Raw genomic sequence first — 15,500 nt, 5'->3', positions numbered from 1 at the left:
TATCCAGAATTTACTCATCTTCCGACTGCAAGTTTAGACCCTTTGACTGACATCTCATTTCCCCCACTTCCCCATCTGTGGTAACCACAATTCCCCCTGGTTTTTTTGTTTGTTGTTGTTGTTGTTTTTTTTCAGATTTCACATATGAGAACATTTGTCATTCACTGTCTGACTTAGCTCACTTGGTATAATGCCCTCAAGCCCCATCCATATTGATGCAAATAGTGGGATTTCCTTTTTTCTAGTAGCTGAATAAAATTCCAGTGTGTGTGTATGTGATGACTTTGACTTTAGCATCTCTCTCTCCCACAGGACACCAGCAATGATTGGCTGTTCCTTCGTAGTCAACAGGAAGTTCTTTGGTGAAATCGGTCTCCTGGACCCTGGGATGGATGTGTATGGAGGAGAAAACATCGAACTTGGAATCAAGGTTTGTGACATGGCGACCTTTGCTCTTGTTCACATTTGTGAGCAGAGCTGCCTGGTCATCTTAATGTATATTTAAAGCTTCCTTAGCTGGTGAATGACAGATTCCTTGATCCCACCCCTGTCCCTGAGGATGTTCCAGCAAGATTGTCACCCCTCTTTCGACAGGAAATCCTGGGCTTTCCCTTTCAAAGAGTTGAACAATTTATTCTATGCCTCAGTGACTCACTCTGGACATTAGCCACAGAATTTATTTCCTATTCTCTTCCAGTTTCATTCTCTCCTTACATTTGTCTTAAAATTAAATTACTCCTTAAGTTAGTATTGCCATTCTATGAATTTTGATGGTTTATGTACATTGTAGAATCACAAGATGCCAGAGAAGAGCAGGGCCATGTTCTGTGGGACCCTCCCTTGTCTTAGAAATGCTTCTAAAGAGAATGACAGGGTCAGGGAGTGAGAAGAATGCAGAATGGGCCCCTTGCTGGGCCCTAAGCCAGATCACTTCCACTGTTAGACATGTTGTATACTGGGTTTTGCTTAAGATTTTGTTTGAAAAGAGAATTCCACTGGAAAAAAAATTGGACACATTGATATATTCCAACCTCCTCTTTTTAAAGTTAAGATAAATGACCGCCCCCCAACTGGTAAGGTACACCTTTAGGCCCTGTCAGCCTCTTAGCAGTAGACTTGCTGCTCCTGCCTGGTGCAAGTCTCTCTCCACATTGCAAGGAATGAGTGCTGGGAGGACGCCCTTCCTGCCGAGGTCCCTGTGTCTGTTGCCCCCTGTCCTGAGCTTTTGTATACCTAGGCCCCTGGAAAGTAGGCTTGTTGGAAATGACCCAGGACACAATGGTAAGGATTTAAGTTTATTGCATTTCTTCCACCTTCCTGTTGTATTCTCGATTTTGTTCTACCAGGCAGGTACCCAGTGCAGAATCCCTATCCCTAATCAAAGCCTGTTCTGTTTGTGATTTCATTGGTTTAGCCCTAGCTGCTCAGTACCTTTAAGACACCCCAGCAGCCCCTCATCAACACCTGAGTCCCCTTTGTGGAATGAAAGGCTTTGTGCCCATGTGGTGTAATGAATGGCCAGGCTACCTGCGTTAAGGAAATGGTGGGGACCCTCTCTGGATCCTAAAATCGCTCCCTTTTGGAGATCGCAGACTCTTCCTGTGCTTTCAATTCCAGGCAGGGTTCTTTCCTCAATGGAATTTGCATGAGATTTCTTTGTAAAGTCCGGCAATTAAAAATCCAATATGTTATCATAGCTAATACGCTGTCTTTCATCTGTTTTGAATTTAATTGCAGACACAGATCTGGACCTAGCATGTTGAACTTGGCCCTGCTCCCACCTCATCCCTCCTTGTGCTGCTCTGTTGTTTTTTTCCTTAGCTCTCATCCACTTCTAGCATGCCACAGAATTTACTTATGTATCATGTATGTGTATTGTTTTTCTCTATCTTCCCCTTTCTGATTGCAAGTGGGACACAGATCTTGCATCCCAACATGTAGAACCAGGCTTGGCACGTGGCTCAGTAGACATCTGTTAGATTAATGATTGAATAAATACCTGTTGGGAATTTAACTGAATAGAAGCAGTGGAGTGGTGGAGATAGACCTGATTGGAACAAGTTGATGGTTTATCGAGAGGTAATAACTGGTTCCAGGCACTTATCTGTGAAAGGAAGGAGCTGGAGGAAGCCCTGCATTGAGAGAGTTGAGGTTTTTTAAGTTTCATTTTTAAGATAAGAGGGGTTGGAATGTCTCTATATGCTGTGAGAAGGAAGCCAATGAAGGGTAAGACCTCATTACCAACATAGGGGAGAACAGGGTGATGGGTAGAGCACTGTCCCTATGGAGGCAGGGGCATAGGGGGAGGGTTATAGGTACAGTTGGGACTCCAGGATTTGATTGCCACTGTAGGCTGTGTTGTGGGGTGACCGAGGATTTGACAGTGGAACGCACTGCTAAGGCTTGCTAAAATGTAGTCTCCCTTACCCTGGCTGATGTGGCTCAATTGGTTGGGCATTGTCCTGTGCACTGAAAGGTTGTTGGTTCAATTGCCAGTCAGGGCACATGTGTGGGTTACAGGTTGAATCCCCAGTAGAGGGCGTGCAGGAGGCAGCCGATCAATGTCTCGCTCTCACATGGATGTTTCTCTCTCTCCCTCTCCCCTCTCCCTTCTTCTCTCTTTAAAAAATATGTTTTTTTAAAAAGATGTTGGTCTTCCCACACTTAGCAAAGGTGATGGTGGTAAGTGAGTATTGTGTGGCTGTCCCCATCCCTGAAGAAGGCGAAGGGCCCTCCATCTCCACCTCAAAGCACAGCCCAGTACACCAAAGCCCCTGGGCCGTCAGCTGAGGAGCCAACCAGTTCCACTCCGCACACTCCTTTGTGAACCAGTTGGAGTAGGCAGCCTCAGGGTCTGCTCTCTGGCTGGCTTGTCTTCTCTACAGCAATTTGGCTTCCCCAGATGGATCAGGGTAGATACCACCCTCACGTGCAATGGCCTCCCTCTTATTGTACACCCGAGCACAACCAGCATCCACGTTGGAGACGGGAAAGGTTTATGCCTCTCCCCATTGACCGTGTCCTTTTGTGAGCTGCAAGCGGACTCCATAGAAGCCTGTTTTCTGCCCATTCTTAAAGCAGAGTTGAGTGCTGTTGATGCCATAAAGACCAAAGCCTGGGTTCAGGGTCTTCAGAGCCACCGTCTACACACTATCCTGTGGTTCTCAAGGTGTGGTCTCTGACCAGCAGCATCGACTTCATCTGGGAACTTGTTACAAATGCAGATTCTCAGGCCCCACCCCAGACCCCCTACATCAGACACTCTGGGTGGGGTCTAGAAACCTGTGTTTTAACAAGCCTTCCAGGGGATTCTGTCACATGGCCAAGCTTAAGTGCTCCTGGGTGTACACCTTGACCATAATCAGCTTCTTAGCAAATACATACTTTTCTCAGAAAGGATCCCAGGTGAGAGTTCACATGTTTCAAGGCCCTCGTCCAGGTGTCCCCATGGCCATTGCGGGCCCACAGGGAGTCCCTTCTCCTCACTCCCAGCCCACACAGCACAGCCCCCACCCCTTAGGTAACAATACCTACTTCCTCCTTAGTTTAGTATGCAGGTGTCTGGACCAAGTGATTGTCGTTCCTGGACAGGGCTCCCTTTTACCTGGAGATCTATCTATGTAAGCTGCTTTGTTTACCAATCATAGTATTTCTCTTTTCATTTTGTGCTATTTTATAATGCTTAGAGCACAAATTGGGGGAATAATAAATACATTTTTAAGAAAGCCATCCCCACAGCTTGAAAAAACTTCGAGCTTTTTGTAATCTTTTACACGCATATATAATTTGAACACAGTGGGCACACATACATTTATATAAATTAGCTAGGAGAAACGATACAGAATCCTATGCTTAAGTGGGAAGATTTCAATATGTGCATACCATACTTTCTTTGGGATTTTTTTTTTCACCAAGAAATAGGTCCATCTGCAATCTTTCTAACTAGTCTCTGACATTTTTCATTACTTTTTGATTCCTCAGTAAGTAGAGTGTCACAAAAATAGGAAGAATAGACAGTGTCACTGAGGCTGAAGGCTGACTTCCGGCTGTCGCTCAGATGAAAGGCAGCTTGCCTGTGACCAAAACAATCGATACAATACCGTGAAGGGGAAGAAAAGCTTCCCAGGACCAAGAAAATAAATGAGGTTAGAAATGGAAAGGTTTCATCTTGTTCTGAGTAACATTAATCAGAAACCTTTAACGAGGCATATTACTGTAACATATCTACATGGGAAGAAAAAAAAATCTCCAAGGACAGAAGAGCAGATAGATCACTTTTAAGTGTAGTAAAATCAGGTGGCTTCCAACTTCCCTGGCATATCAGTCTTCTTTGGGAAGAAAAGGCACTACTTATTCTGAACCCTCATGTAAAAGAGTGACAGGCAAGACTGCTGAACCCTGTCGCACAGCTGTTCCTAATGGAAGACAATAGAAAGGCGCTGTCAGATCCTACAACTATCAGAAAATGTCTTAGCTTGAACAGGACGCTCGAGGACTGAGTAAAAGACAGGATTCATGTGTGTATACATGGATGTTAAAAATATTTGTGAGGCCAAGGACCCACAATGGAGATGGAGATAAGTAAGCATGTGGGTGTGGGATGCACAGGTGTGATAACCTTACCTGGCCCACCCTAGCCTGAGGGCCTTCTCCTGGGTGCAGTTTTTGCCGATGCTCCACAATAGTCTCAGTTAATGCATTCAGACTCCTATCCTGGCAAATTAGGGGAAAAGGAAGTATATATATAATAATTTTTACAGAGTAACAATAATATTCTTAAAAAGCAGATTTTTCCCAACAGGCATGGTTCAGTGGTTGAGTGTCAACCTATAAATCAGGAGGGTCACAGTTCGATACCTGGTCAGGGCACATGCCCTGGTTGCAGGCTTGATCCCCAGTGTGGGGCGTGCAGGAGGCAGTCGATCAATGATTCTCTCTCCCTCTCCCTTCCTCTCTGAAATCAATAATATATATATTTTAAAAGCAGAGTAAGACCTGGGTGCCACAACTGCTAGTTGCATAATTGGATGCCCTGGGCCACACTATTTTTTTTTTTTGAAGAGCTGGGATGCCATTCTTAGGACTCAGGTGGGTTCAAGATGGGCATCCTTGCCACCTTGCCCGGCCCAGTCCACTTGAGCTCAACTCATTGAAGATCTAAAGGGTCACCCACAGGCTGGGGTGCTCAGAGTCTCTACGCCAATCAGGATAGCTTCATCAATAGATTTGGAGAATTGCCTCCTTCAGAGGGATCATTCAGAAAACTCCAGACCCCAAAATGAACTCACACTGATCTCTTCTGTCCCATCTCTTGCTCACCTTGTCTCTTATCTCTGAGAAGCTAGTGGTGTAATTCAGCCTGAAACTGAAGCCCTGGAAATCGGGGGATAGATACAGTCCCAGTCTGAGTCTGAAAGTCCAAGAACCAGGAGTGCTGATGTCTGGGTCGAGAGAATATAGATGTCTTAGCTCTCGCAGAAACATGAGACAGGTGCTTTGATCCCCAGCCTCTCCTCTGTCTGTGGGTCTGAGACTCACCCTCCAGCATCCACTTAATCGGGATAGATTCCCTGCCCTCTCCGAAGCCCCTGACATCAGGCCCCAATGCCCAGAAGCCTCCTGTGACCTTTGCCTTCCATTTGGAACTCTTGGGCTCAGTTGAAGGTGCACAGCATAATGGTTTGCTACATCTGGTGAATGTTGTGATTGGAAAACTGTCACTCCTGGAGGGGACTCAGACTGGGCTGTATATATACCCCAATTCCCAGGTCTCGAGGGTATGTTTTGGAATTTTGTTTCTTTTTCCTAATCTCTAGATTGATTGTGGCTTTGGTTCTCCCTTCGCTGCTGGCATTGGTCCTATCTGGCTGTGTGCATGTCTTCATAGTGCAGGGTTAGAGTATGTATGTGTTAAAATTCAGAGCAAAGTTTCTACTCTTGTCTGGGGATAGAATAGGCTTTTGGGTTTCACAGACTGGACTTTAATCTGGATGCATATATTACATGTGGCCAACAGGTCAGTCGAATGTTTTTGACTATGAGGAAGACGTGTTGAGTGCCTTCTCTACTGCAGTAGGCACTTTCACTGCGGATACCACTGTAGATAGGCTTGGGCAGGCAGAAAATCCATTCATTTAACAGATAATTATCAATGTGATGAGTATGAAAAGATAGGATGGGGGACGCTATGGGAGAATATATCAAGGGGAAATTATCTAGTCTAGAGTGTTGGGATGAGCCTCCCTAAGGAAAAGATGTTTAAGACTTTAAAAATGAGTTGAATTTAGGTAGACAAAGAGAGTGTGGGAGAGGAGTGTGGGAGTAGGAATATTCCAGGCAGTTACAGTCATGGGAGATGAATAAGTCCTAGAGATCTACTGTGTGGGCCTCGTGCCTAGAGTTAATACTTATTATATACTTAAAAAATTGCTAAGAGGGTAGATATTTTGTAATGTTCTTTAAAAAATCTTTTTATTTATTTATTTATTTTGAGAACAAATTGACATACATCACTGTATCAGTTGAAGATGCACAGCATGATGGTTTGACTTACATATATTGTGAAGTAATTACTGCAATATATTTATTTAGCATCCATCTTGTATAGATACAGTACAAAGAGAAAGAAAAAATAAAGAATTTTTTTTCCTTGTATGAGAACTCTTAGGATTTACTCTCCTAACAACTTCCATACACATCATACAGCAGTACCTGTAGTCCTCATGCTGTACATTATATCCCTAGTAAATGTTTGTACCTTTGACCACCTTTCTTCAATCTCCTCTCCCCTTACCCCCTGCCTCTGGTAACAACAAATTTGATCTCTTTTTCTATGAATTTGGGGGGGTTTGTTTTTGGGGTGTGTATTTTCGTTAGATTCCATATAAAAGTGAGATCATATAGTACTTGTCTTTCTCTGACTTATTTCACTTAGTATCCTAAAGGTCCGCCCATATTGTTGCAAATGCCAAGATTTCCTCATTTTTTATGAATGCATAATTTTTCATTGCGTGTTTTATATATGTTCATTCATCCATCAGTGAGCACTTCAGTTGCTTCCATGTCTTGGCTATCCTATCTAATAATAGACAAAGATTGAAATTGACCCTACCTTTGCTACACCTCCATTGGCTAATCAGCAAGATATGCAAATTAACCGCCAACAGAGATGATGGTTAATTTGCATACGTAGGTGTGAAGCGGCGGAGCAAAGACTGAAGGTGGCTTCGGCTGCTGGAGCCGCGAGAGGCTTGGAGGCGCCTCTGGCCGCCGGAGCCATGAGAGGCTTGGAGGTGCCTCCGGCCGGAGCAAAGGTCTGGGTCCCGGGTGCCAGAGGAAAACCGGTGCCGGCAGCCAGGGGAAGGGAAGGCCTATTGCACTAATCTTTTCATGCAACAGGCCTCTAGTTGTGTATAATGCTGTTATGAACATAGGGGTGCAGATATCTTTTCAAGTTGTGTTTTCATTCTCTTTGGACATATTCCCAGAAGTAGAATTGCTGGTTCATATGGTAATTCTGTTATTAATTTTTTGAGGAACCTTTATACTATTTTCCATACTGGCTGTACCAATTTACAACACTACTAACAGTGTGCATCAGGATCCCTTTTTTTCCACATCCATGCCAGTATTTATTTATTTTTGGTCTTTTTGATGACAACCATTTACCAGATGTGAGGTGATATCTCATTGTGGTTTTGATTTATGTTTTCCTAATGACTGGTGATGTTGAGCATCTTTTCAGGTATCTATTGGCCATTTGTATGTCTTCTTTGAAAAATGTCTATCCAGATCTTTTGCCTATTTTTAAAAATTGGATTATTTGGCTTTCTGCTATTGAATTGTATGAGTTCTTTTTACAATTTGAATGAGGGGTACAAGCCCTAGGCCTGGCAAGTGATCAGGGCTGATCGGGGCCTTCTGACTGCTGGCTGGGGCCTTCCTTTGTTCTGTGCTGCCCCCTGGTGGTCAGTGCACATCGTAGAGAGCAATTGAACTCCCGGTCTCCTGGTCAAACTCCTGAGGGGACACTTTGCATATTAGCCTTTTATATATATAGATATTAACCTCTTATCATATGTATGGTTTGCAAATACTTTCCTTATTCTGTAAGTTGTCTATTCACTTTGTTGTTTGTTTCTTTGCTGGGCAAAAGCTTTTTATTTTTTTATTTTTCTTGTGCTTCAGGTGTCATATCCAAAAAATCATTGCCAAGAACCATGTCCAGGAGCTTTTCCCCCCCCATGTTTTCTTCCAGGGGTTTCATGGTTTCTGGTCTTACATTTGGGCCTTTAATCCATCTCAAGTTTATTTTTGTGAGTGGTGTATGATAGGGGTCCAGTTTCATTCTTCTGCATGTGAATATCCAGTTGTCCCACACCATATATTGAAGAGACTTTCCTTTCTACATTGAGTATTCTTGGCTCCCTAGTGAAATATTAGTTAACCACATATGCTTGAGTTTATTTCTGGGCTATCAATTCTTTTCTATAGATCTATTTGTCTGTTTTTGTGCCAGCATCATACCATTTTTATTATTATCACCTTATATTATAGTTTGAAATTGGGAAGTGTGATGCCTCCCACTCTTCTCTTCTTTCTCAGGCTTGCTTTGGCAATTTGGGGTCTTTTGTGGTATCATATAAATATTAGGATTTTTTTTCTACCTCTGTAAAAAATACCATTGCAATCTTGATGGGGATTGCATTGAATCTATAGATGGCTTTTGGTAATATGGACATTTTAACAATATTAATTCTTCCAGTCTATGAACACATACTACCTTTCCATTTATTTGTGTTTTCAATTTTTAAAATCAATGCCTTATAGTTTTCAGAGTAGAAATCTTTCACCTTTTGATTAAGTTAACTCCTAAGTATTTTATTGTTTTTGATGCTATTATAAGTGGGATCATTTCTTTTTCAGAAAATTTGTTAGTATATAGAAACACTACTGATTTTTATGATTTAATTTTACATCCCACAACTTTACTGAATTCGTGATTAGATCTAACAGTTTCTTGGTGAAGTCTTTAGAATTTTCTCTCTATATATATAATTATGTCATCTGCAACTAGAGATAATTTTACTTCTTCCTTTCCAATTTTGATGCTGTTCATTTCTTTTTCTTGCCTGATTGCTCTGGCAACAACTTTCAGTATTATGTTATGAGGGTAGTGAAGGTGAATATTCTTGCCTTACTCCCACTCTCTGAGGAAAAGCTTTCAAACTTTCACCATTGAGTATGATCTTAGTTGTGGACTTATTATATATTGTGGGCTTTATTATGTTGAGGTATATTTCTTCCATATCTAATTTGTTAAGTTTTTTTTATCATGAACAGATGTTGAATTTTGTCAAATGCTTTTTATGCATCTACTGAAATGGTTATATGATTTGTGTTATCACAAAATAATAATAATCTGGTAGTAGTAAAAATCATATATATAAAAGCCTAAGTGACTCGCTGACCATTCTACCGTCCAACTGGTAGCTATGACACACACTGACCACCAGGGGGCAGATGCTCAATGCAGGAGCTGCCAAGTTGCGGTGACTTGGCATCTGCGGTTCTCCTGTGATGCACCCGGAACCAGAGAGGAGGGTGCCCGATTCCAGGGTGCGTCACTCGAGAACCACCTTCTTGCAATCTGGGACCCCTCGGGGTATGTTGGAGAGCTGGTTTCAGCCAGATACCCACAGGCCAGGCCAAGGGACCCCACTGGTGCACCAATACGTGCACCGAGCTTCTAGCCCATGAGTTCCCCACTTCAGGTCTGGCTCCCCACCGGGCCTCTAGCCCATTGCAGAGGTCATGGGTCTGGCTCTTATAGAAACTTTCAACTCGATTAGCTAAATAATGAGATATGCAGGACCTACTGGCTGTGGCGCTGATGTCTGGCACCCACACCAGCCCATCCACTTAATAATGATTTCCAGTGGAGGCAGAAAATTTTCCTGCTACCACTCTCAGCTGGGAAACTAGCCACTGCTTTCCTCCTTCCAAGCGGACAGTAGCACCAGCAGGCAACTTCCGGGAAGGGAAGGAGGTGAAGGAGCAGCTCAGGTGGGAAGAAGGAGATTCCCACTAACACAAGCCTCTGCCTGGGCAGAAGGGCCTGGGAAGGAGCCTGACACTGAGCAGGGTCCTGCCTTAGGCCAACTAGATTCCAGGTTAAGTAAATCCTGTTTGCTAAATAATTGCATTTTTCAGCTAAATGCCCACAAGCTGTCAATTACTGCCAAACTTAGGGTAAAGTAAGATGAAAGAAGCGAGACAGATATAGAAAGTGACAGAATATTGGGAGAAGAGAGGAGGGAGCCCAATTACAGGGTGCGTCACCCGAGAACCACCCTCTCACAATCCAGGGCTCCTCGGGGGATGTCGGAGAGCCAGTTTCGGGCCCGATCCCCACAGGCCAGGCCAAGGGACCCCCACCCACTGGTGCATAAATCCGTGAACCGAGCATCTAGTAATAAATAAAGAGTGTAAGAGGAAACTTCTGGAGGTGATGAATATACCAGTATTTACAGCATAGATTGTGGTGATGTCTTCACAGGTGTACACTTACCTCCAAACTCATCAAGTTGATTTTTTGTGTGTTGCTCATAGCTCAATAAAGTGGTTTAAAAAAGAAAAAGATTATTTTAGTCAAGGATGGAAAAAATGTGCAAAGGTTTAGAATTCTCAGAGGAAAATGTGTCGGGGAACTGCGGAAATTCCATATGGCTGGAGCAAGAAAGGAAGAGGAAAACATGTTAGATGTAGTGGAAGGATCTATGTGAACATTTTGAAAAAAAAAAAAGAATACACACACACACACACACACACATATATATATATAAAATAAAAAATATATACACACTTTGAATAATTATTAATTTCAGTGGGTTAAATCTGAAAAGAAAGAAACATCAATTGAACAATCAGCTATTAAAGTGTGTATATATTATGGGGGACACCCTGTGTATACATATAGTACCATATGCTCACCACCCGCTCCTTTGAAGAAATTTAAGGGGAGTAGGGTCATCAGGCTTTTAAAAATAAATTAATGGATCATTATGACTGCTATGTGGAGAATGGATTATATAACTCAGTAGACTCAGAAGAAGGGCACTGAGAGAGCTTGGACTATGGTTGGGGCAGTGGGAGAGAAATAGATAAATTCAGAAACAGAATTTTGAAGGAAAGTAGGGTTAAGGCTGACTCCCAAGTTGCTCACTGGAGCAACTGGGAGATGCTAGTGCTATTCTCTGAGGTAAGGACACCACTAGAGGAGGTTTGGAGAAGGTTTAGATAATGGTGAGTCTGTAATTTCTGAGATACTCCAGCTCATCCAGTAGGCAGTTGGCTGTGTGGGGATTGAGCTAAGGAGAGAAAACTTGAGATAGATTTGGCCATCAGTGGCACATAGATCATATTTGAAGTCATGAGAGAGAAAAGGTTGCCTAAAGAAGGGAGGAGGGGTGAGACAGAAGTCCAGATAAAAGTAACATGTAAGGCATGAAAGGAGCAGCTGGAAAGGAGACGGAGAAGGAGTGACCTGGAGGGTGTTTGTGGCAGCTGAGAGAAGAGTGCATGTAAGTACCCAAAGTTGGACTTAGCAGCAGTAGGCATGGAGAACGGGGGATGAATGTGAGCGCCATTTAGGAGGTATGGCCAACAGGACCTGGTTGGCGATTGAATGTGAGGAAGGAATGAGAGGAGAGTGGAAGGAAACCTCCAGGTTTCTGGGCACCTAGGTGGATTCAGTTCGAGAACACCTGCAGAGAAGGTCTTAGGTGGAGCTGGAGAAGTTCCATTTTACAGACTTTAGGTTTGAGGAGTAGCAGTCCTCTGTGACCTGGCAGTGTGATGTCAAGGGAATTGGTAGAGGGGTTCCAGGACAAGTGCAGGGTGTTTGCCATTCCACTCTGGTGTCTGCTGGACCGCGGTGCCTAGCGTTTGGCTGACTTAAAGGAGCTAGGACGTGCTGATCCCTTGTATGATTTGGACCAGTGGCTGACAGCAGGGAGTTGCCGTATATGCTACACCTAAAGAACTGAAGAGTTAGGAAAATAGTGGGTTTTTTAAATTGAGGACTCTTTGTCCTTTATTATGAAATATTTTTGGGAGAAGAGCTTAGTTTTTTAAGATGTTTAGAACTTTCACATCTCGACTCCATATTCCAATTTCATGCAGGTACCTGGGATTCCTAGCTGCTCACCCAGCCCTACTGTGTTCACCTGCTTGTTTCTGTGGCACCTCCTAAAGGAGATGGGGAGGCCCCATAGAGTCCAGCTGATGAGCCACCTCCCTGTAAAGTTTGAACATCTTTAGTGATACCTTGCTCTCCCAGTATTCACTGCTGTGTGACATCCCGTGTGCAGAACTGCTTTATAGGACACAGAAAGAACAGGAGAAAGGTAATCAATTCTGGCATTAGATAGCAGGGCCATTTTGTATCTTGATTGAAATGTATTGTCAGCCTGTTAAACAAGAAAAATAGACTCGTGTAGAAAGCTGCAAAAACAAAAATACACACGTGCATGTACACCACACACACATGTACACCACACACACACACACACACACACACACACACACCAAATAAACCTTCCTCAAGAGACTTTACAAAAAACAGTCAGCAATGGGATGTCGATGTAGAATAAAACGGCTTCCATAGTTTCTAAAATCCTTTGATGCTAATTTTGTAAAGGCTGGGAATTGCACCCTGAGTGGATGAGGGGGTTTAGATTATTTTGTTTCTTGTTATTTTTTCCCCTGAAAACAAATTGGAGAATGAAGAATTCAGTAATTATATTTTATGTTAATTTCTCTTATTTTAATTTAACATTTAATTATGGAGAATTAAAACATACACAAAAATAGAACAGCCTAATGAACCCAATCTCCTACTCATTCAGCTTCAACAAATACCAACATTTTATGTGTTTTTCAACTACTGCTCCTCAGCTTTTTAAAAAGAAATTCCCAGCCCTGGCTGGTGTGGCTCAGTTGGTTAGAGCATCATCCCGGGCACTGAAGGGTCATGGGTTTGATTCCCAGTCAGGGCATTTACCCAGGTTTCAGGTTCAATCCCCGGTCAGGGTGCGTGCAGAAGGCAATCAGCAATGTTTCTCTCTCACATTGATGCCTCTCTCTCTCTGTCTCTCCACACCCTCCCCACCTCTCCCTTCCTCTCTCCAGAATCAATGAAAAATGTATCCTTGGGTGAGGATTAAAAAAAAAGCAAATCCCCATATTTCACCTATAAACATTTAGAGTGCATTGCTAACATATAAAGACTTTTTAAAACATAGGCTCAACATAAAATTACTTATACCCAGTTCATGTTTTTCAAAAATATTTCTCAAAAGTTTGTGAGATTTCTCTATCATCTATCTATCTATCTATCTATCTATCTATCTATCTATCTATAATTGATTTGTTCAAATAAGGTTTCAAACAAGGTCCACACATTTCAATAGGTTGATATGTCACTTAAGTACCTTTTAATCTTTAACATTTCCCCTCATCTTTATTTTCTTATGTCATTCCTTTGTTGAAGACACCAAGTCATTTGTTCTATAAAATTTTGCACAATCTGAATATGGCAAATTGATTGATTCCTCTTGATGCCTTTGACATCTTCTTCTAATCTCCATTTTCTTTAAGCTGTAACTATATCTGGAAGGATGATTAGACTCAGTTTCCTTCCTTCCTTATTTCCTGGTAAGAATACTTTAGGTGGTGCTGTAAACTTCCTATCGAAGTACATCAGGAGATACATAACATCGGGTTATCTGACTGTTAGTTATGTTTAGATTCAACAGTGGGGCCATGTACTCTCAGCCCAATTCATCCTTTATAAAATTATCCATCAACCTTTCACCCAGGGTTTTAGCAGCCACTAATGGTCATTGCTTAGATCTGTATTTCATCAGGACCTACAAAATAGTGATTTTTACATTCTATATTCATTCTGCATTTATAAGCTGTGATTCTGCTATTATAAAGAACTCACCCTCATCCATTATTTGGATCCTCTGAAATACAGTTTAAACAGGAAAGGCAGGATAAATGCTTGATTCTTTGTTTTTATTTAAACAGTTTTAGAATAATGAGTCAATACCATAGCAACCTCCAAAGTAACCAATGAGGTTTTATTTTTCCAATAATATTATGGACTCAAAGTTTTAAAAAAATGTTATTTATCTAAATCAATTATAGTCATTACTCAATTTTTGCCCATTCTATATATGTTTTTATCAAAGTCTTATTTATTACAATAAAATACACAGATTTGCAGTCTAATGGGTTTCTCATGAGTTATATACAGCCCTATAATCACCTCCTAAAACATAATACTGAACTTTCCATTGCATCAAAAACTCCCCCTTTGCCCCTTTCTTATCAGTTCTACTTCTCCACACTTCCCCCTCCAGGCAGCCATTTTCTGATTTTAATCGCCATATATTAGTTGTGTCTGTGCTAGGTTTTCACATAAATGGAATCATAACTTATAAGTTACTCTTTCAACTAAGATAATGTTTCTAAGATTCCTCCATGTTGTATATATCAGCAACTCATTCTTTTTCATTGCTGAGAAGTACTCCACTGTGTGAATACACAATAATTTGTTATTTTCTTGCTTAAGGGTAGTTATGTTGTTTCCAGTTTGGAACTGTTATGATCATTTGTTCCAAAGTCTTTATTGGACATATGTTTTGATTTTTCTTGGATAAATACCAAGGAATTGAATGGCTAGAATATAGGGGTGATAGGTGTTTAACTTTTTAAGAAACTCTCAAAGAGGTATCTAAATGTCTGTACCATTTCTTGCTCTTCATTGCTGTATAAGAGTACCAGGTGTTCCACATCTTTGCCAGTATTTGGTATTGTCAGCGTTTATTTCAACAATAAAGAATCGAATAGGTTTTAAGTGGCACTTCAGCGTAGTTTTAATTTACATTTCCTTGATAACTAATGATATTGAACACCTTTTCTTGTATTTATGGGTAATTTGTACACCTTCTTTTGCCCATTTTAAAACATTGCATTGCTCATTTATAGGTCTTTATTATGTTTTCTGAAAATGATTTATTTTTCAGATACATGTGCTGTGAATTCATATTGATCTATGGCTTGTCTATTTTCTTCTAGAAGCTTTACATTTAGGTCTATGACCCATAAAGACCTTGAAAAAAATAAAAAGAATATCTTGAAGTTGGCAATCATTTTCTTGGACTAGATACAAAGAACACTAACAATTTTTTAAAGTGAGGGAAGGTGGGGAGAGATTAACTGGGGAATTTATATGCATACTAGAGGCCCAGCGCATGAAATTTGTGCCCGGGTACAATCCCTAGGGCTGGCCTGTGATCAGGGCCATCTTTCTCAGCTCCCCGCAGGCAGCCCTGCCCCCAGCTACCACCCACCCCCAGTACCCCGTTCACTATCGGGTGATTGGGGCCTGATGGCCAGAGGAAGGTACCAAAAAATTGGCTGTTCCCTTC

At 41.8% G+C, this 15,500-nt stretch overlaps 1 protein-coding gene across 5 annotated transcripts in view; it reads left to right on the top strand.

Annotated features, from left to right (window-relative positions):
* The window catches only part of GALNT17 (polypeptide N-acetylgalactosaminyltransferase 17), a 410,059-nt gene that overhangs the window by 314,600 nt on the left and 79,959 nt on the right, over positions 1-15,500 (top strand). For all 5 annotated transcript variants that reach the window (XR_002829117.1, XM_006088223.3, XM_023753451.1 and 2 more), the window contains one exon: positions 313-430. Coding sequence is in view for 4 of the 5 variants with exons in the window: in XM_006088223.3 (XP_006088285.1) it covers positions 313-430 (118 nt within the window). In the remaining variant the exon portion in view is untranslated. The remainder of the gene's footprint in view (positions 1-312; positions 431-15,500) is intronic.

The sequence above is a fragment of the Myotis lucifugus genome, unplaced genomic scaffold, assembly GCF_000147115.1.
Source record: "Myotis lucifugus unplaced genomic scaffold, Myoluc2.0 scaffold_45, whole genome shotgun sequence".
Taxonomy (NCBI): domain Eukaryota; kingdom Metazoa; phylum Chordata; class Mammalia; order Chiroptera; family Vespertilionidae; genus Myotis; species Myotis lucifugus.
This window is presented reverse-complemented; position numbering and strand designations above follow the sequence as displayed.